The sequence below is a fragment of the Phoenix dactylifera genome, chromosome 9, assembly GCF_051530095.1.
Source record: "Phoenix dactylifera cultivar Ajwa chromosome 9, Ajwa_hap1_PhDact_Kaust_v1.1, whole genome shotgun sequence".
NCBI lineage: Eukaryota > Viridiplantae > Streptophyta > Magnoliopsida > Arecales > Arecaceae > Phoenix > Phoenix dactylifera.
In genome coordinates, this window is record NC_143198.1 from 891229 (window position 1) to 911947 (window position 20719).

The 20719-nt window shown below is 38.4% G+C and overlaps 1 protein-coding gene across 2 annotated transcripts; it reads left to right on the forward strand.

Annotated features, from left to right (window-relative positions):
- The first annotated feature begins 2066 nt into the window (after positions 1-2066).
- On the forward strand, positions 2067-18039 carry LOC103717643 (uncharacterized). Of its 2 annotated transcripts, none has more exons than XM_008806104.6 (20): positions 2067-3604; positions 3762-3965; positions 5029-5133; positions 5241-5306; positions 5393-5557; positions 6485-6559; positions 6641-6795; positions 9350-9485; positions 9594-9663; positions 9749-9876; positions 9988-10044; positions 11735-11920; positions 12060-12152; positions 12997-13082; positions 13174-13240; positions 13393-13459; positions 13565-13701; positions 16526-16617; positions 16738-16804; positions 17488-18039. In XM_008806104.6, exons 1-20 carry the CDS (start codon positions 2351-2353, stop codon positions 17650-17652), a joined length of 3375 nt encoding a protein of 1124 aa, XP_008804326.4. In that variant the 5' UTR covers positions 2067-2350; the 3' UTR covers positions 17653-18039. The 2 variants fall into 2 exon arrangements, with proteins under 2 accessions (XP_008804326.4, XP_088560001.2); XM_088703875.2 differs by having other exon boundaries at positions 2178-3604; positions 16720-16804.
- The last annotated feature ends 2680 nt before the right edge of the window (positions 18040-20719 follow it).

Sequence of the window (20719 nt, forward strand, 5' to 3'; positions counted from 1 at the left end):
GAATGAACATGGAACTTCTCCCAATCGCTGAGGAGGAGAGTGACCGGCAGCCAAAGCCCCCTTATTTGATGACCATGAACAAACTCTTCTTCTTGGTACTCAAACAATTGAACATGCAACCTCACCCAATTTCTAAGGAGTTACCATTGAGTAAAGTGACCATGAACAAATTAAATCCACCAACTCCCTGCGAAGACTTCTGAATGACCCAATAAGTGAGAAAATCTTCAAAAATTTCACCTCCTTAAACTTCCTTTAGATCATATTTGGTATCTTATGACCAAGATCTCTCTTTCTCTCTGAAAAGAATTCCTCCTTTTTAGTTGGCGTACAATTTCTTTCTCCTTTGGTAATAATTTAAAAAACGTAGTCCCCAAGGGCCGAAAACTTATCCTTCAGCTCCAACAACGACATATATATAGTATAACAACTCGGGATCTCATCCAAAAAAAGCTAACCGAAAGATATTATTTAGATTTCTTGATTCTGTATAAGTACCCAAGATCTACCCAGCGAATAACTGATGTGGGACTAGATACACGCCCGTACGAATACTCGTATACACCTTCCATTTAAGTCCTGACAGTTTAGTCAGGCTAAAAATTCAAAAACATTCAAATCTCATCAGAAGTATTACGATTGGCCTGTGGTCAATCCCAATAGATTCGTGCTGCAGTGTTTTCTAATCCATATAGGTTATGCGTTGAGTCCCCTTTGATACCATTTGTAATAACTCAGGATCTCGCCCAAAAAAAAACTAGTCGGAATGTATTATTTGGATTTTTGATTCTGTATAAATACCTGAGATCTACCTAGTGAATAACTAATGTGGGACTAAACACATGCTGCATGAGTCCTCACATGTAGGGCGCAACACAATATGAATTGGATATCGGTATGTCTAATAAAGCTACTACCTTCCAAATAATCTCTTTGGAAGGAGTTTAGATTTGATTTTTAGCATCATACATGAGAGTTAGGTTAGGTGAGACAAAGCACTTAGTTCCATTTAAACTCCATAACTGTGGCTATCCAATTTTTTCCTTATCGTGTTTAATCAATTATGGAATGCAATGAAGATTTCTTGTACTGGCTGCCAATTGTCAATCCAAAACATAAGTACGACTAGATATATCAAATTCATGGCTCCCCTTCCAAGAAAAGAAAAATCTTAGATAAACAAAGGTATGGAAAGAAGAAATCGACAATAAATTTTATCGGTCTAGTGTTTTAATCTCTCTAAAAATGTCCTTGTTTTTTTTGTTTTTATTTAATGGATTCTTTGTTGCATTGTGGCTCAAATATATATTACTTGCCTTCAAGTCTATATTGATATAATTTCGTATTTTTCCAATCAAATTTTTGGTTAATTGCATAACATAATAAAGTTCCACAAAAAGACCAAGCATATTCTGGATACCAGCTGTCAGCATATAATTCCAAAAATTTACATAAATTTTATTCAAAAATGCTAAAGATCATCCATTTATAATTTTGCTATATTATCAATTACATACTGAAGAGGTTGATTAGCTAAATAATACCCAAAACTTATATTGGATAGAAATTATATTCTACACAGCGTGCACCATATGCCGCCGATTACAGTTGTTTATTTCTGTGGACCTTATTCATTAAGCACTCTTCTCAATATACTGCTATAGAAACAAACAGTAATGATTGATGGCATGTATAGCCATATGATGCACACTGTGTAGGTTATAATTTCTCTATATTGACATCAGCTGCCTCTTGCACCATAGGCTTAGTGAATCGGATAAATAATATTTGAAAAGATTGATCGATTTCTAGTAGTACTGAATTTGGTGACCAAAGCAATTTGATACAAATAAAGACTTAGGAAGATTGAAAGTCAGTAGTTGGTTTATCACCGGCAATGAGGACAAATTTTCTCGCCATGACCTTAGCTACCTAAAGAGGCCGTCCTCAATTCGTTTTTGGAAAGAAACAACTCCCCTTTCCTATAAAGTTTTTGGCGAAACAAATCCTGAAAGCTTTGAAAGGCATGATCCTGATAAATAAAACCCAAAAAAGCCCAAACACATGGTCAACAGCTAATTTCCAGCGAGCCCAAACCCCGCGGACATCCCAGACCCAATCCAAAGCTGAAAAAGCCACCCGCCCCTTTTCCTTCCACTTCCCCTCCAAACTCCCATAATTTGCTCTCGAACCCTAACGATAAAAAGCCAAGAAACTACCCACTCCTCGACCGAGCGAGCGGGGCGAGCGAGAAAGCGAGCGGCCCGACGACGACCTCGACTCCTCTCCTCTCCTCTCCTATCCCCGTCCCCGTCCCCAAAACCCTAGCACCCGACCGCGTCCTCCGGCGATGGACCACCAGCAGCAGCAGCAGCTGGCGGCGATCCTCGGCGCCGACCCAGCGCCCTTCGAGGCTCTCATCGCCCGGCTGATGTCCTCCGCCAATGACCAGCGATCGCAGGCGGAGTCCCTCTTCCACCTCTGCCGCGACCTCCACCCCGACGCCCTCGCCGCCAAACTCGCTACCCTCCTCCACTCCTCCCCCCACCTCGAGATCCGCGCCATGTCCGCCATCCTTCTCCGGAAACTCCTCACCCGCGACTCCTCCCCCTCCCCCGCCGCCGGCGACTCCTCCTCGCCGTCCTACCTCTGGCCTCGCCTATCCCCGGCCTCCCAGGCCTCGCTTAAGTCCCTCCTTCTCGCTTCCGTCCAGCGAGAGGACGTCAAGTCCATCGCCAAGAAGCTCTGCGACACCGTCTCCGAGCTCGCCGCCGGCCTCCTCCCCGATGACGCCTGGCCCGAGCTCCTCCCCTTCATGTTCCAGTCCGTCACCTCCGACAACCCCCGCCTCCAGGAATCGGCCCTCCTCATCTTCTCCCAGCTCGCCCAGTACATTGGCGACACCCTCCTCCCCCACCTCCCCACCCTCCACTCCGTCCTCCTCTCCTCCCTCTCCCACCCCACCTCCGCCGATGTCCGGATCGCCGCCCTCGGCGCCGCCATCAATCTCGTCCAGTGCCTCCCCTCGGCTGCCGACCGCGACCGCTTCGGCGACCTCCTCCCCGCCATGATGCGCACCCTCACCGAGTCCCTCAACTCCGGTAAGGAGGCCACCGCCCAGGAGGCCCTCGAGCTCCTCATCGAGCTCGCCGGCTCCGAGCCGCGCTTCCTCCGCCGCCAGCTCCCGGACGTCGTCGGCGCCATGCTCCAGATCGCCGAGGCCGATCGCCTTGAGGAGGGCACTCGCCACCTTGCTGTCGAGTTTGTGATCACGCTTGCAGAGGCGCGGGAGCGCGCCCCAGGGATGATGCGCCGGCTCCCTCAGTTTATCGGGCGGCTGTTTGCCGTGCTGATGAAGATGCTGCTCGACATCGAGGACGAGCCCGCCTGGCACAGCGCGGATGCTGAGGATGAGGATGCTGGGGAGACCAGCAACTACAGCGTCGCCCAGGAGTGCCTCGACCGTCTCTCCATCGCCCTCGGAGGGAATACCATTGTGCCGGTCGCGTCTGAACTGCTCCCAGCGTACCTGGCCGCCCCCGAGTGGCAGAAGCACCATGCTGCCCTCATCACTCTTGCCCAGATTGCTGAAGGTTGCTCGAAGGTATCGTAACCTTCAAAAGAAGATATTTGATCTAAGTAAAAATAAACTTCTTTTATACGAGTAACTGGTGGCATAAAATGGAATGGTGCTCCAAGCTCTGAAAGCAGCATCTTTGTTTATTTCATTCCTTCGGGTATTTCTTTTCCTCTTTATGCAGGTGATGATTAAGAACCTGGAGCAAGTGGTGAACATGGTCCTCAATTCATTCCAAGATCCCCATCCCCGTGTGCGCTGGGCGGCCATAAATGCTATTGGGCAGTTGTCTACGGATTTGGGGCCAGATTTGCAAGTCCAATATCACCAGAGGGTGTTGCCTGCATTGGCATCGGCGATGGATGACTTCCAGAATCCCCGTGTTCAGGCAAGTAATTTAGCAAGCCTGATGAGCATAAAATATCTCTGCAGTATAGATTACAGGAAACTATCTTTATTGAATCAAATATTGCCTTAGTTAAATACTTCTAGTAGCTTGAGCTCAACAATATCATCAACAATTGTAATGTGACCACCTTGAGTCCCATTGGTCTACCAAGCTTACCTCTTGAATATGATAAAATTCATGTTAATTATCCGTTGCGTGCTAGCTTGAAAAGTGACTTATGAAGACATCATTTTTTTAGTTGTATTTTTTCATTTGGTTGAGAAATATTGGCGAATTGTATTTTGAATGTAACTTGGAAACTCGATCTTCCTTTCTTTGTTTCAAGTCTTCTCCCCAATGCTTTAAAAAGATAAGAGTGTGAAATCTTGAAACATGTTTTCCATGCTGGTTTTTGGTATATTTTGTTGGAAATAAGCTATAGAATCTTTGCAAGCGATGGAAAGCCTAAGAAAAAACTGTAATAGAATTTTTATTTCTGGCTATAAATCATTTGTCCACTTGGTGGTTCTTTTCAGGAAGAGCTCAAGTTCAGAAGCAGGTCAGTCACTGATTATTTATTAGCCTTGCTTGTTCCTCCTTGTCTTTCCGTTCCATTTTACTTGACCCTGCACAAACCATGTCTCTTGTGTATAATTTTCGCTGTTCCTCTGGCTTTTCTCAAAAATTTGGCTCCATGTTGCCCTTGTTGGATGTATTCATCATTGACGATAGTAATTGAGCTACAATGGTTTGTTACAAGCAATGATGAGGTAGCGTATTCCATGAAGCCAAGTATTGGATGATAGTGTATCGTATGGGCTGGTTTTGTTCTGGTTCCAGACACAAGTACACTCTGTATCCGTATGTAGTTGATTCACAGGGAACTCCCCACCCCTTGCACGGATCTTATAAGAATTGCTCTGCTATCCATGCAGTCTAATTCTGCTACTTAATTTTTTTGTCTTTATGTGCTTCTGTCTTTATTTATTGAATTTCAAATTCCAGGGATAATCTTTTTGTGCGAACCAGTTCTTAATAAACATGTGTTTGATTGATGCCACAGGCGCATGCTGCTTCAGCAGTCTTGAATTTCAGTGAGAATTGCACACCAGATATTTTGTCACCTTACTTGGATGGAATTGTTAGCAAGTTGCTTGTACTCTTGCAGGTTATTTTCATATTTGCTTTACTTTGTTCAACTTTGCATATGCATTTTGTTTTTGTTCTTCTGGAGTTGTTAGAAAAGGTTTGTAAAATGCAAAATGTTTTATTCAGAATGGGAAGCAGATGGTGCAAGAGGGAGCTTTGACAGCTTTAGCATCAGTTGCTGATTCGTCACAGGTATTTGCTGAAGGCACTTTTTATTAGATTGCCTATTCTATATATATTTTCTAAATGGTTTATTCTGACATGACATATTCCTGCAGGAACAATTCCAAAAATATTATGATGTTGTTATGCCTTATCTCAAAGCTATCTTAATGAATGCAACTGACAAGTCCAAACGGATGCTTCGTGCCAAGTCTATGGAGTGCATAAGTTTGGTTGGAATGGCTGTGGGCAAGGAGAAATTTAGGGATGATGCTAGACAGGTAGAAGACTTTTTTTCCTCTCTAAAAATTATTGCCTTCATGGATCATCCAATTCTAAAGGTGTCTGCAATTCATGGTATTGGTGACCACTTTTATGGACTGTAGCTCATTTGTTATCATTATATTTATACCTTAAATTATTTATATAATATTTTTCTCCTATAGATCGTCTAAAGTTGAACCCAGTCTCCAAGAAAAGTTATTCCCAACTTTTCTGTGGAGACAGCATGTTAGTGCTTAAGAATTTTGTGAATTGTGATATTTTGACTTTGAGAGGTATCTTATGTTTTAGAATGTAGCATTACCTGCAAGATGAACTTTAACAACTTTTCAACAAATTAAGGTGCTATAGCTTCTTGTTTGAAAATGTTGAGAAGATTAAAGCAAGACTGTCTTATTCTGCAATGGTGTAAAACTGCAGCCTTGTCTTGGCAGTGCAGTTGTTTACTAGCTCTTCTTATGGTTATTTTTCCAAAACATGTGAAAAATTTTAGTTCCTTGTTTTGTTTGATGCCTTGTTACTGCTATGAAGTTAATGATTTAGTAGTAATGCTAGAAAAGTTTACATGTACAAAGTAAAGCTAACATGTGGGCGCCTACACAACAGTTTAAATAAGGTCAATCTAGACTCGATAACTGAGTATCCGGCACCGATGATTTGAGCCATTGGATATGACCTACTATCTCTAAACTGTTTACTGTTAAAAAGTCATGTGATTTGGAAATCTTTAATCTATATCATTGTTATAATTCTTTTGTAGTTTTAGTTATGGATTTGTTGGTCATCCTTACCTCTTATCTTCATCCTTTTTCTGTTTTTAGAGTCTTATCCATGTCTTCAACTGTTGAATCTGCAAGTTCAGCTGATGATCTTATGGTATGTTAAGCATGATTATCGCACTCATTAAACTGAATATTTCATGCTAGGTAATGGAAGTGCTGATGACATTGCAAGGATCTCAAATGGAGACAGATGACCCAATAACAAGTTATATGCTGCAGGTATGTTTAAGACCCCATAGCTTGAAATAGTACATGGACAGCTCATATGTCCCATTGTTTATTCCTTGTTTTGTGTCATAGGCCTGGGCAAGACTATGCAAGTGCTTAGGACAGGATTTTCTTCCATACATGAGTGTTGTAATGCCTCCATTGCTTCAGTCTGCTCAGTTGAAGCCTGACGTAACCATTACCTCTGTGGATTCTGATGAGGATATAGAAGAATCAGATGATGAAAGGTTTGTTTTAAGTGCTGAAACTCCAGTTTAAATATTTATTTTGGAATTTTTGGCAGCTACTGCAGTAGATTTGCAAATTGGTCCATCTTTCTGTTATGAAAACTTTATTTCTGACCCTTCTTTTTGGAACTGGGCCCACTCAGACTGGTTACTGGTATAAAGCGTGTGGGGTTAGGACACCTATAAACACAATCAGTTTGTGGTACAACCACCCTGAAGTTAATACTTGAACTTTGCAATTTCCATGTAATGAAAAAACATACCTCACCTTCATTAGGGGGAGTTCGCCTAAGTAGTTATATCCCCCTGAAGGGGATATAACCTTAGGCTCATCCCCTTCGGTATAACACCTTTGGTGTTATACCTACGGGGCCCTCAGATTTGAAATCCTTCGGGTTTCTAATCTTCGGCTTCGGGAAAAGAAACCCTTCGGGTTTCTTATCGACTTCTGTTTTGCAAAACCAAGGAAGCATTTCTCGTAGTGCAACACCAGAGGTCTCGCATGCTTTTCCATGATGTAGCAGAGATCTCTGTGTTTGGAGAACACCACAATGCAGCAGCTGAATATTCTTGGAAAAGATCTTTCTAGTATAACATAGCAGCATACTCAACTGACTGTAAATGAAAACTAAAGGATGAAACTTTCTAACATTGTATGTGTTGAATGCTAAGCAATTATCATGCATGATGAAGCTCCAATTGAGGTAAAGCCTGTAGATACATTCCTTGCTTCTTTGGCTGTGACATAGTAGCTAAAGTTCCTCTTTGGAGAGACTCCAAGCTCAGACAGTAGGAACATATATATATATATATATATATATTAATTTTGCAATTCTGGCAAGCCCTTTGAGGTTATGTCACCTCTAATTAGTTCAGAACTTGAGCCAACCACTTCAGTGTTGGCTCTTTAATTAGATTCTGTCTGGATGAAGCCCTTGATCTATAAGTTCAAATGCAGCAAGTTTCAACTCTAAAATTCTTTTCAAACTTTGGGTATTGAATTTGGTATTGTCCCACATCACCAACCAATTGATAAAATATAGCAGCTAAAACCACATGTTTTAAAGTCCCTATATAACTAAAACATTTCACTTGGTGATCTAGTGCTTATAATACTGATGAATGATGATGATGATGTAATAATGTCGATCTAATTTCTCACTTCAAGACACAAACTCTTTAAAATTTTTTTTCTAATAGGTGCAGTTTTGCAGTTGTTATTGGTTTTAACTAATGTTTTTTTCCTTGCATTACAGAAATATTTGGTTTTTCTTTCTTTATATGTAATAGACAAATAACTTAGAATGACTCGTCATTTTGGTTAAATACATCAGGCATACATGTATAAGTGTTATAGTGGGTATATTAACTAATCATATACATATAATTGTATAGCTATTTGACATTGCATTTGGAATTTGAGTATTAGTGATTTTTTGAATCCCAACTGCATGCCGTCACTTGTCACGTGATGATGTGACACATGTTTCCATTTTAATCTATCATGCTTGCAAGGCAAGTGCTGACTTTTTTCCACATCAACTATATCTATCACATCTTATTGCCTAGTTCACCTGTTAATACCGATCAAATATACAACTTACACAAACTGTATGACCTGCACTTTGTCACTTTACTATGAGGATTCTTCTGGGCTTTCTTTTTTGGCTTTCTTGACACCACCCTGTTTCTGATTGGGTTGTATCAACATTTTGAAATTGGTCAAATGTGGGCATGACACAACTAGCCTCTTCCTCAACCAAAAATGTGCTAGCATGACTCCAAAACTTCATGCAGAAGAGTCATATAGTTGATACGAAACTGACTCGTTGCTCCTCAATTTACATTGTACAGGTTGCCCAATTGAGAAGCAACATGAGAATTATGCATCAGTCTGTAACTTCTGTGTTTGAGCTTATGGTGTAACCAAAGAATTTCTTACCATATGCTTTATCTGGTTATGGCAAACCTGTCCTTAGCAATCTGGTTTTCAATGAAACCATGATGATAATTTTGTATGAACTTGTTTTGCAAGAACTAGAACAGAAAATCCTTGTGGTTGTGTAGTAAATGGTGACCCTCAAAGTAATTTTTTGTATTGTGCAAATTTCAAAAGACATTGTGCATGCAGGTTGCATAGTGTGGTGCTGTGCAACCGAAAAAAACTAGAAAAGAAAATAAGATCACGATTAAAAATGACCTGATGAACATCTTAAATGTAATAAATCCATTCTCATCTATGCTATCTGTCTTAATAAGATATGCTGTTCATTGTATGCCATCCTTGTCTTGTAAGAACCTCCATACAGTATTGCAATGTGTACTTTTCCAAAACTCCCTTGACAACTTCCATTTTTTATAGCTTTAGTGTTATGAACCTCATGCTTTTCCTTAATTTACATTTGTTCTGCTATGATTCCCCTCTCTTCTACTAAGCTAGTTTCCTGTCATGCCCAACATGATCTGTGTGATATCCTAGGATATGGAATTTGCATGGTGTTATTTGATATTAAGATATGCGCAACACATTCACTTGACTCGTATATTAATGCAGCATCGAAACCATCACTCTTGGTGATAAAAGGATTGGTATTCGGACTAGTGTGCTGGAGGAGAAAGCCACAGCTTGTAACATGCTCTGTTGTTATGCTGATGAACTCAAGGAGGGTTTCTACCCATGGATCGATCAGGTTGGTTATGATCAGTGTTTATACATTTCCTTTATTAGGCCTTTATCTAATTGAATAAATGCGTCTATTTAAAAAGAAATGATCCTGTAACCTACAAATTAATCGCAGGTTGCTCCTACTTTAGTACCGCTTCTCAAATTTTATTTCCATGAAGAAGTCAGGAAGGCTGCTGTTTCTGGTATTACTGTACATTTGTTGTTTGCAATCTTATTTTGGCATAAGTTTTTCTTCTAATGATCCAATGTGATTTTATTTACCTCCAGCCATGCCAGAACTACTTCGCGCAGCAAAGCTAGCTGTGGAGAAAGGGCTGACTCAGGGTCGTAATGAATCATATGTTAAGCAGTTGTCTGACTATATAATTCCATCTCTCATTGAAGCTTTGCATAAGGTTATCCTACAACTCTCTATTTAACAACACCTCTGTATTTGCTGATGTCCGAGAATTTTATTTTATTTCTGTACTTATATTTGTCTTTTGGAATGATATCTTTGATTATAGGAGCCTGAAACAGAAATTTGTGCATGCATGTTGGATTCATTGAATGAGTGTTTACAGGTTTGTCTTCTACCTTAGCCTATTTCTTTCCATCAATTTTTTTTAAGAGCTTCCTCGCTATTTTGTTTTCTTAATACTGTAGTACAATTATTTGTATTGTCAACTTTGTCAGTATCCCCTAACTGCTTCAGTCAAGTCTATTATATTAACCAGATGTCTTATTTTTTGTGAGCAAGAAAGTTTTCTGTTCTAGGGAGAATTTAGTGCAAGTTGACTTGTTCTAAACTGCATGCTCTTGGGGCTGAAGAGTTCTGTTACTTGCATCTATTGCTAACATAGAAGTTCTTGTGTGATAAGAAGTTTACTAATTACGAACATTGTCTACTGAGGAAAGTTGGTAAATCAGTGTAAAACGTGGTTTATCTGAAGAAGGCCACTAGCTTTAAGCTATTTTTATGATCTGTGTTGATGTGTCATAGAAGCTTAGCTAGTTTTGGTCTTGTTACAATCTGTGTAGTTAAATATAATCATACTTCTACAGGTCATTTTGGCTTGAAGATGTGGAAAAACTTACATATAATCTAAGCTAATCCTTCCTTATCAATCCCTAGAGATGCTAGAACTTCTAATAAATGGAAAAAAGAAATTGGGCTGTTGTACCAGATCTTCCCTATCTGAAATTTGCTCTCCTTTAACTTATTATGCAGTGGGACGGTTTGTAGGAGATCGCAATGGGTTGAGCTACATATTAGAATTTAATACTTGTTTAGTGTGATCTGACCCATTGCTCATGGATGGGCATTGCCGCATTATTGCATGAGCATGGATGGGCTATACTTATGCAGTTATACCCACATTAAAGTGTTTGTTGACTTTGCTCAATGCATGATGTCATGGCCTTGGTAATACAAAGTGATTGGTTGGACTATTAATGCATTCTGTCATGGCTTTGGTTAAGTCATTATTCTCAAAAACAGATCCTTGGTAAAGCAAAAGAATTTTTTTTTTGGGTACATTTTTTTTTGTACAAGCAAAAGAATTTCAGTGGTAAGATTTTTGCCTTCTCTTTTTGGCTAAGAAAATATTTTGTACCTAACACAATATGTATGCCTTGCATTACCTTTGGATCAGTGAGTTATGGAGGCCTGTTTTAACTGGGAATTAAATGTTTTGGAATGGCTTAATTTGGATCTGGTACAGTATATGTAACTATTAATATTTGAAGTTTTGATGGCCATCCGACTTTGACCATTATTTTGCTATCAAGTAACCAATTTTGTTGCTGTTCCAAAAGCAATAAGAATGTACAAAGGACTGGATAAGGCTTCTAGGAACCTTAATTTGAAGCTTCTCGCATGCATTGGAGATTCTTAAAACAAACTTCAGCGAAGAGGTTATCACATTGGCTATGGTGATCTTAGTTTTTGTTCTAAGATGACACCTTTTTAAGATTGCAGATATGTCGGCATCTTAAGCTTTTTTATTGCAAAATATTTGAATTCCATGCTGTTGTTAAACTCCAAATGCCACTACTTCGTTGAACCTTTTATTTTAACAATCATTACTTGATCTTCGTGTTATGCTTTCTCTTAGATTATGTTCTCTTTCTCTTTCTGTCTGTTTCTCTCTCTCTCTCTCTCACATGCACACACAAATTTTGGAGCTTGTCAAATATGATAATGTCTTGATATTACTATAAAAAATTCAATTGCAACATGCAGTTTTATCCCCCCTTTTTTTGTTTTTTCAGCTCTCTGGACCACTTCTTGATGAAGGCCAGGTGAGAAGTATAGTGGATGAGATCAAGCATGTGGTTACAACAAGCACGACTAGGAAAAGAGAAAGGGCAGAAAGGACAAGGGCAGAGGACTTTGACGCTGAGGAAGGAGAATTACTTAAAGAGGAAAATGAACAAGAGGAAGAAGTCTTTGACCAGGTCTGCCATAACACAGTCATACTTCTGTGTATGCTTAGCAAATTACTCCTTGTGAGCTTTGCCCTTGACATGATCATTTATATATTGTGAAACTTGATCGTTGTCCTGTGTTTTTCTTCCTTTGTGATTTTTTCTTCAGGTTGGTGATTGCTTGGGCACTTTGATCAAAACATTCAAGGCTTCTTTTCTGCCATTCTTTGATGAACTTGCTATGTATATAACACCAATGTTGGTAAGTCCTGAAAAGCATGCCACTCGTATTTATATTAAAATTTTATATGTTGGGAAGATGGAAATGTTTTACTTGATCAGCCTCCTCTTTAAGGTCTGGGAATTACTTATTGTGGTGGACCTTTCTGTTATCATTTATGCTGTTAATTTGGATGCCAATAATAAATTGCAACCACTTTTGTGAAAAACATACAATTTGCTTTTCCTTGGCTATATCTTCATTCATGTTTATGCCAGCTGTGGTTATACTTATATTGCTCATAGAAGTTTTTTGACTGTTATGGGATCACTAGAATGCTTTATGATCAGTGATATGTAGACCATCACCATACACCCACATGCTAAGTCACCTGGAAACATCAAAAAAGCTAGCTCCATACGTTGACAACTTTTCATTTGCATATTTAACCAGCCTCTTTTTATCAGATTTATATAATTTGAGTGTATGCAGAAATTGGGACATCTCCAGTTCCTTTACATAGCGTGTCCTATATGTAAACTTGGATTTTCTTAATTCAATGTTATTATCCATTTGCGCTGAACCTGGTAGTCAAAAGCAGTACTTGCCGTTGGCTTGGTTATCTTTATGCTTGTGGCCATCCTAAGATATTTAGGTAGAAGATTCAATTTCCTGTACTTGTTATTTTATTCCTTTTCTATTTTGCTTTGGTACCTTTAAAATTCAATGCTGTTTGCAATGTTCTTAACCCTGTTTGTATGAAATAACCTTTAGTTATCAGATAAAAGAATGCTTCTGTTTCTGAATTCCTCAACCAATGGTTAGAACAGTAAATCAGTAAATTTCTTCAACAGGATTTTTTTTCATGGTCTGTATATATATGCAGGGAAAGGATAAAACAGCTGAGGAGAGAAGAATTGCCATTTGCATTTTTGATGACGTTGCAGAACAATGTCGAGAAGCCGCTCTGAGGTAAGTTTGTTTCTTGAACTCAACTGTTTGGAAAGTTAGGCTTTTAATCTAGTATTTTTTGTCTAATGTTTTCTTTTTTTTCATTGAGCAGATATTATGATACTTATCTTCCTTTTCTATTAGAAGCATGCAATGATGGGAATGCGGATGTTAGACAGGTTTGTAATCCCTTCGCTAACCCTATTCCTCTGCACTACCTTAGAGCCCACACGTGCATACATACATACAACTTTACTTTGATAAATCACCCATAGATATCCATCAGCGTTTCCAAGTTAGTAGGTTAATTTCAAGAAGTAATTGTCTTCAGGCTGCTGTTTATGGAGTTGGTGTTTGTGCTGAATTTGGTGGCTCTGTGTTCCGACCGCTTGTTGGAGGTATCCCAATAGAATTAAATTTGTGAATATTTTGCATGTCTGTTTGCTTCCCTTCGGTGCGGTATTATTAATATTGTTTGTATGATTTTCTTTTCCCTTCAACAGAAGCTCTCTCAAGGCTAAATAATGTTATTAGACATTCTAATGCACTGGATTCAGACAATGTGATGGCATATGACAATGCTGTTTCAGCTCTCGGAAAAATTTGTCAGTTCCACAGGGATGGTATTGATGCAGCTCAGGTATTTCTACTTTCAATTATTCTCTCTTCCCTATCCTCTCTCTCTCTCTCAACATAATTGAAAAGCTTGTTCTCACAAAGGATGTAGCCATTAATCAGAACAAACGACACTGAGTGATATAAATAAACTATCCTGCATATTCGAATAAGGTTTGTATTTGTCGTTCCAATAATGCAGTGACAAATTGTGATGGCTAATGACTAAATGAGATCTGACTCATTAACATCTTCTCTTGAAAATTTGCTGTTCGAGGCATCTATTTATGTTGAGGAAGGATCAAAATGCTTGTTTTATCTTAATGTTTTCTACTAAATTAATTTTCTTTTAGATTTTTAAAAATGGATATTTTTCGCAATGCTTTGATGTTTTATTAATGTCATTGTTATTATTTTTTTGAGTGTATTTAAGATTTCTAAGGTTGTTGGTTTGTACTGTGACTAAATCTTCCATGCTTGATCTTAAATTGTGATGGCTAATGACTAAATGAGATCTGACTCATTAACATCTTCTCTTGAAAATTTGCTGTTCGAGGCATCTTGCTATTTGCTATTTATGTTGAGGAAGGATCAAAATGCTTGTTTTATCCTAATGTTTTCTACTAAATTAATTTTCTTTTAGATTTTTAAAAATGGATATTTTGCGCAATGCTTTGATGTTTTATTAATGTCATTGTTATTATTTTTTTGAGTGTATTTAAGATTTCTAAGGTTGTTGGTTTGTACTGCGACTAAATCTTCCATGCTTGATCTTAAATTTTATCAAGATGTGATGGTGTTGGCACTGTTTGCTTGATACGTTGGAAATTGTTTGAATGACACCAAATAGATGTGATCATTTTGTTGAATCTTGCTATTAGTCAATTGACTAGGAGGCGATCTAGGACTAGATGTAAAGTTCAGTAGCTCGCCTGTAAAATAAATTGACTAAGATCATATGTAAAATTCAGTATCTAGCCTTGGAAAAAAATCTAATTAGGCCTGTCTGAAGGATTGCAGTGTTGTATAGACTTCATTTCTATCAGTGACCATATTTGCGGCATAGGTGACCATATTGTCATGACCTCTAGCTGAACTGTGTTTCCCATTCCACAATTTCTGGATTTGGCTGCAAGTGGATCAGGCCAGGTCAGGTTCAGGCTTGGGTTACTCAAGACCTGTATTGAAGTGGCTGCCTGCCCAAGATTTAGACCCAATTGCAAAGCATTCACTCGGTTGGTTGTGTTGGATCCAATTTCAGCTCAAGCCCAAGTCACATCTAACTTGATGAACTGCAGCTTGATTTTTGAATTAATTTTTGTTGATTTCGGCTGGGCTCCATTCATGTCCTGCTGGCCAAATTAATTCTGCATTATCCAAGCCTAATGTAAAAGAAGTTTCAGATCTTTACTTTAGGACCATACTCAATCCGAAGGTCTGAATTTGGTTCATAGGCAGGATAATGATCAGGGAAGGATCCAGGCTGGCTGACCCATTTTCAAACTAAAAGCATTTTGGTTATTGTATGTGAAGGGTTTTATCCTAATGAGCTTTGGCAGCATTTGATGTTTGATTTTTCTAGAGTTTTACCCAGAGAGGCATGTAACTACAGTCAATGTTGACCAGACCTTTTTAATTAAAAATAGTTGTCATTGTCTCTAGCTTTCTTTTGCTTTTGTCATGAGTAGAACCATAATTCTATATCTACATGTTCATTTTCTGTTCAAACTGTGCTCAGTTTTCCCTCCTCACTCTCTTATTTTTTTTCAGCATACAGGAGCACTATATTATAGTGCCACTTTAATTTACTCAAACTTTCTTTGTTAAAGTCCCTCTTTAAAATGTTTTTTCTTTTTCTTTTCCACCTCCTTTTTCTCTTATTTAGTCTAAACAAAGTCTGAGGTACTGGGTGGGGGCATTAAGGGAGAATATTCTGTGCAGATCAGCACACTGAAAAATTATTGGAATTATGTATATTGAGGCAATGGCAAGTCTTATGAGAAGTTGTGAAGAGGTGGATTTCTAGTCCTAGGAGAGTTTATGCTAAGGTTCAAAAAGAAACCTGTATGTTCTGATCTAATAAGTTGGGTAGTAAAAGGGGTCCAAAAGAAATGGATGGGTGCGACTAATATAAGAATGTTGATATGGATATATTGTAAAGTTAGGATGGATGAAGCAAGGCCAAGCAAACTAGAGGAGTTAAAGGGACACGAGTTTGAGCACAAAGTGGTGGGAACTGATTGTGATGGTATGAACATGCCCAATGAAGTTTTGAGAAAAACTCCAATTAGGAAAGGAGCTTGAATGGTGTTGAAGAGCCTAGGAGGATGAGCCTAGGATGCATGGATGGGAAAAATCTGAGAATATTGGTTAAAGAAGAATCATAGAATCAACACCAAATAATTAGGAAAAGGCTTGATGTTAATGGCTGTGCCTGTAAGTGCTGTTTTTAAATGTTTTTGAGGATGCATGCTTCGCGATGCTTCAAGTTTCTTGATAGCAAGTTTTGCTGAAATGCGAAGTTGATCAGGCCATTACTCTGTTTCAACCTTGTAAATAATAACACGTGCAAGCTGCTGTGCTTGTGTGCACACATTTTGCGGCCAAGATTGAGCATTTTAAAGGGCACAACTGACTAGTGTGATTGTTTGCAGAGTAAGGTTCTCGGCCTTGGAAATCAATATATTTTTCAGTCATTTTTCTGATTTCATTATTTCCTTTCATGACAACCCTTTATCCATGGGATGACTCACCTTTTTTTGTTTGACAATTTGTCTGTTGGAATGCAAAATAGGCAATACCACTATTGGTATCTTTTTTTTGTCATGACAACCTTTCATGCTTGCCAGGTTGTTCCTGCTTGGTTAAACTGCTTGCCAATAAAAGGTGATTTGATTGAGGCCAAAGTTGTACATGAGCAGCTTTGTTCAATGGTTGAAAGGTAAGTGCATGTATTTGCTTTGTTTATCTGACTTGTACAGGTTTTTATATGATAAATATTCTGTCATTTATTTTCTTGTGGTGAAAGTCTAATGATTGACAGGTCATGTCTTGTTCACAGGTCAGATAGGGAGCTTTTGGGTCCTAACAATCAATATCTTCCTAAAATCATTTCTGTATTTGCTGAGGTAATCTCCTTCCTCTGCTCTGCTATAAAGCCTTGGGTTTTGCTGCCACACTTATTAATTCATGAACTAATGATTATATATGTGATCCACCCATTGTTTGCTAACTTTGCTGGTGGTCCTCAATTTTGTTTAAAATTCTGTCTTTTTTTTTTAAAGTGCTAGTTATACTGCGCATTCAGATGCACGTTTCTGCTAAAGGTTTTAGATTTGGATAATTTAACTAAAAGCTGAATTCAGAAAAGATCTGAAAATAATTATCTGATAATTAACTTTTTTAAAATTTTCTATGCATTCTATCTCACCTTTGCTTCTTGGTTTAGAGATATCTTCCCTTGAAAGTTCTGAGGGTCCAAATGTACTGAGATATCCTTTTTAGATGTTTTTGGAGTCCCTTATGCTATAAAAATCTAGTGTGCTTTAAGCCTTTTAAAAGAGAAATTTATTTAGGGTTAGAATTGGAAAAATTTGAAAATTAAATTGCTTTTATATAGTTTTAACTTTCAAGGATTTGAATATGCAATAAAAGATGGAACACTAATTAGTTTTTGTTCTACATCAGCAAATGGTCAAGGTACTAACTGATTTGTTGAAGAATAAAGCTTGTTAATATCCCAATTCTCCCATCCCCCCCTGCCTCCCTCCCTGCATGTCCACACCCTGAAATTGGCTGTTCTGCCGTGTAGGTCTTATGTGCAGGAAGGGATCTGGCCACGGAACAAACTGCTGGCAGGATGATTAATCTTTTGAGGCAGCTCCAACAAACACTGCCACCATCTGTCCTTGCTTCAACCTGGTCTTCCTTGCAGCCTCAGCAGCAGCTTGCATTGCAGTCGGTCTTGTCATCATAGTTTTTCCTTTGAGTCGGTTGTCTGGTTATAGTACATCTTTTATCATTGCAATCCATTCTTTGTATGTCCTTAAATTTGTCAAGTCATGTCATCCATTAGCGTATTGTTTGCTTGCGGTTGATATATTATTGTTCGGCGAGAGATTTTGTGATTTTGGTGTAGAGTGTGTATATTATAGACCATAAAATGCATGTTTATATTATTGGCTAGAGTGGTAAAAGTGAGTGGCTATAGAATGCTCCTGGTGGAAAATAGTTCTGCAACAATTTTGGTGCTTGATCTTTTATTTCTCTATTGAAGTGTGAAAATCATCCTTCTGTATGTAATTGTAAGTTCTTCAGACTCTCCTGTATTTATGGGATTTGTATGTTAAGCAAAATTTTGGAAGCGTACCTTCTTTGGCAAGGAGGAATTGGTTGGTCATACAGAACGTTGCTTTATGGGGTCTTGCTGGTTAAAAAATTGGTTGCATTTTTTGGAACACTCGCGTTCGGGTGTGCATAGCCAGATGATATCAGGTTATCTATGGATGCTAAAACATCTGAAAGGATGAATGATTCTCATAAGAGATACGTTCGAAATTGGGCTTATGTTGGACGTGGAGAGCTCAAGTTATGACTTTTGTCATGCCTAGTTCGCTCTTTCCACGTATGGTGTTCCACAAGCCCGTTGTCTATCGCAAGGTGAAAGGCAGATGTTTGCCTGTGCTCTTTAATTTTACATTTGTTTACAGAGTCTTGTACTTAATAAAGCTTCTATCATTGCAGAGATTAGAAGTAGATTCATAAGATCAATGGCTTTGAGCTGCAACAGGTAAATAGTTTCGGACTAGGGAGGATAACATCTTTGCAATTAGAAAATGGAAGGTGCCAACTTATTCTGATTGTGGGGTTCCATGGTGGATGTACCAGAGATCTGAATTTGATTACCTACTTCATCGGATTTTGGTTTGTAAAAATAAGCGGAGGGGAGGGGATTTTGGTTTGTAAGTGTTTACATGTTAGTGAGGGCGATTCCTCTTGCTTTGTATGGTTCTACAAACTGAGAGTCATCAGAAAAAGGTTTTCCAAAGTTTGGAAGTTGCATCTTTACATGCTCAATTTGCTAAACCTGGAAGCCTTGCAAGTCGGCAGGCCGCTCCCATAACGTTTTATATTTGTTTCTATGCTCTCAGAATATTTGAAAATTTCACTCTGGGAATCTAGTCATATGTTGGAGTTGAGCAATCAGTGGTCAGCAAGGAAGGATTTAAGGCCATACTGGAGGTTGGTTGCCTTGACAGTAACGAGCATGCTAGATGAACTTGGTAGCCCTGAATAGTCCACATTCTATGGATTGTTTATGGTGCAGCAGACCTGAACAAGTTTAGTATCTTTCTACTTTGAATGCTCGAACCAGCATAGCGTTTCGCATCTATGATAATTCTTCGTTTCGATTATCTTCTCGGTGGAGCTATTCTAGTTATTCGCTAGGTATAATTCTTGTTAATAATATATTAGTTTCATGAACTCTTATCACATTTAAAATTTGAGAACATCTTCAGCTAATAGCTTCCTACGGTTCTAACGCCAATCCCCATATAATAAAAAAAATAGTGAATGTTCAGATTTTCCTCTGTCACGATGTGAACATATCCATCATCTGACTTTATGTATCAGTTCGGTTTGCTTGGAGCTTTTACTGCGTGTTGGTAGTATGGCTCGGTTCAATCAAGCATGGCAGATTGATACTATTTTCAGAAAATTAACCAATAAAGCAGATTCATTTTTAAGATTACTATTTCAGTCCACTTCTTTCTTCAATTTGGGGATAAAAAAAATAATAGATGCTGAGAGGGCTAGGATTCATCTATAGACTCCATCCCGGGAGTGGCGTTATTGAAGGCAACCCATTTATGGGCGCCCACATGGACAAAATTGAAAACAAACATGGTAATGAGAAATGGTCTTCTAGCCTACAATCCAAGAGGAATCTATTTCTTCGACTCACATGAGTCTACGAATGGAATTAGAAATACCGAGGCACAATGAAAGCAACGCATGGGGCCTTATTCTTCTATTTAGTCCATGCCTCGAAGAAGACCAAGCAGGAACCACCTCACCCTAAAATATATTATCATTAGATTAAACTATTCTTAATTATGGCGATTATAGTTTAAACAAAGCTCAGAGAGAATTAACAAATGCCACTCACGATGGTGGGAGAGGGTGGCATGTTCTAATAAACGAGGCGTGCACGATAGATTCGTAACAACTGCTGCAAGTTGCACCAGATGCTCAACGGCGACGTTCCACTGCCAATTTGAATAATAATGAGTTTGTCAGAGTTTGTCCTGAATAATTAAATTATTCAGCTATAATTTAAATATTATCATAGATATTTTTATTACTATTATTATTACTATTTTAAATTAAAATATCTTGAGTTTTTTCCCATGTTGTTCTTTTAATTTTCTTCTAATTTTATTATTTTATTTTTTTATGAGAGTGGAGTTATCTTGATGCTCATTTCGAAATATTCTGGAAAGAATTTAGATCCGACAATTTCGTAACACTTCTTCTCTTTTTTTTTTTTAAAAAAAAAAATAATAACAAAAGGTTCATTGATCGTCTCATAAAATTATTTCCATTGACTATCTTCTCAAAAAAATACTCTCAAGATTTGATCATAGGATCTTTTTGTACAGAAGGGTGATGTAAGCAACTATTTAGAATTTTTTATTACAAAAAAATAAAATACTATTTTTAGTTAAAAATAAATAAAGAAACATTATTTTATATGAAAAAAGTCAGACAAATAATTTAATCAAAAGTTACCATTTTATTTAAAGTTATTTATTTTAATTTTAAAAATTTCCTCTTTTTTTTGACCCAACAAACCTAACCCTAGGCGCATGGCTATTGGTGCGAGTCATTCATAACAGCGACGGCCGTTATTACGGCATCCACCCGCGTACCGCGCGGCAAAAGACGTTGTCCCTTTCTTCTTCGGTTCTTTAGGAATGTAGACCCTACCGTCCTTAGGTGCATCCATGTCGTCGGGTACCGTCGAGCGCTCCCATGTCGCC

Coding starts and splice junctions, on each gene's coding strand:
- LOC103717643 (XM_088703875.2), top strand. CDS start 2,351: ATGGACCACCAGCAGCAGCAGCAGCTGGCGGCGATCCTCGGCGCCGAC. Junction 5,307..5,392: donor CAGTTGCTGATTCGTCACAG/GTATTTGCTGAA, acceptor ATATTCCTGCAG/GAACAATTCCAAAAATATTA. Junction 11,921..12,059: donor AGGAAGAAGTCTTTGACCAG/GTCTGCCATAAC, acceptor TTTTTTCTTCAG/GTTGGTGATTGCTTGGGCAC.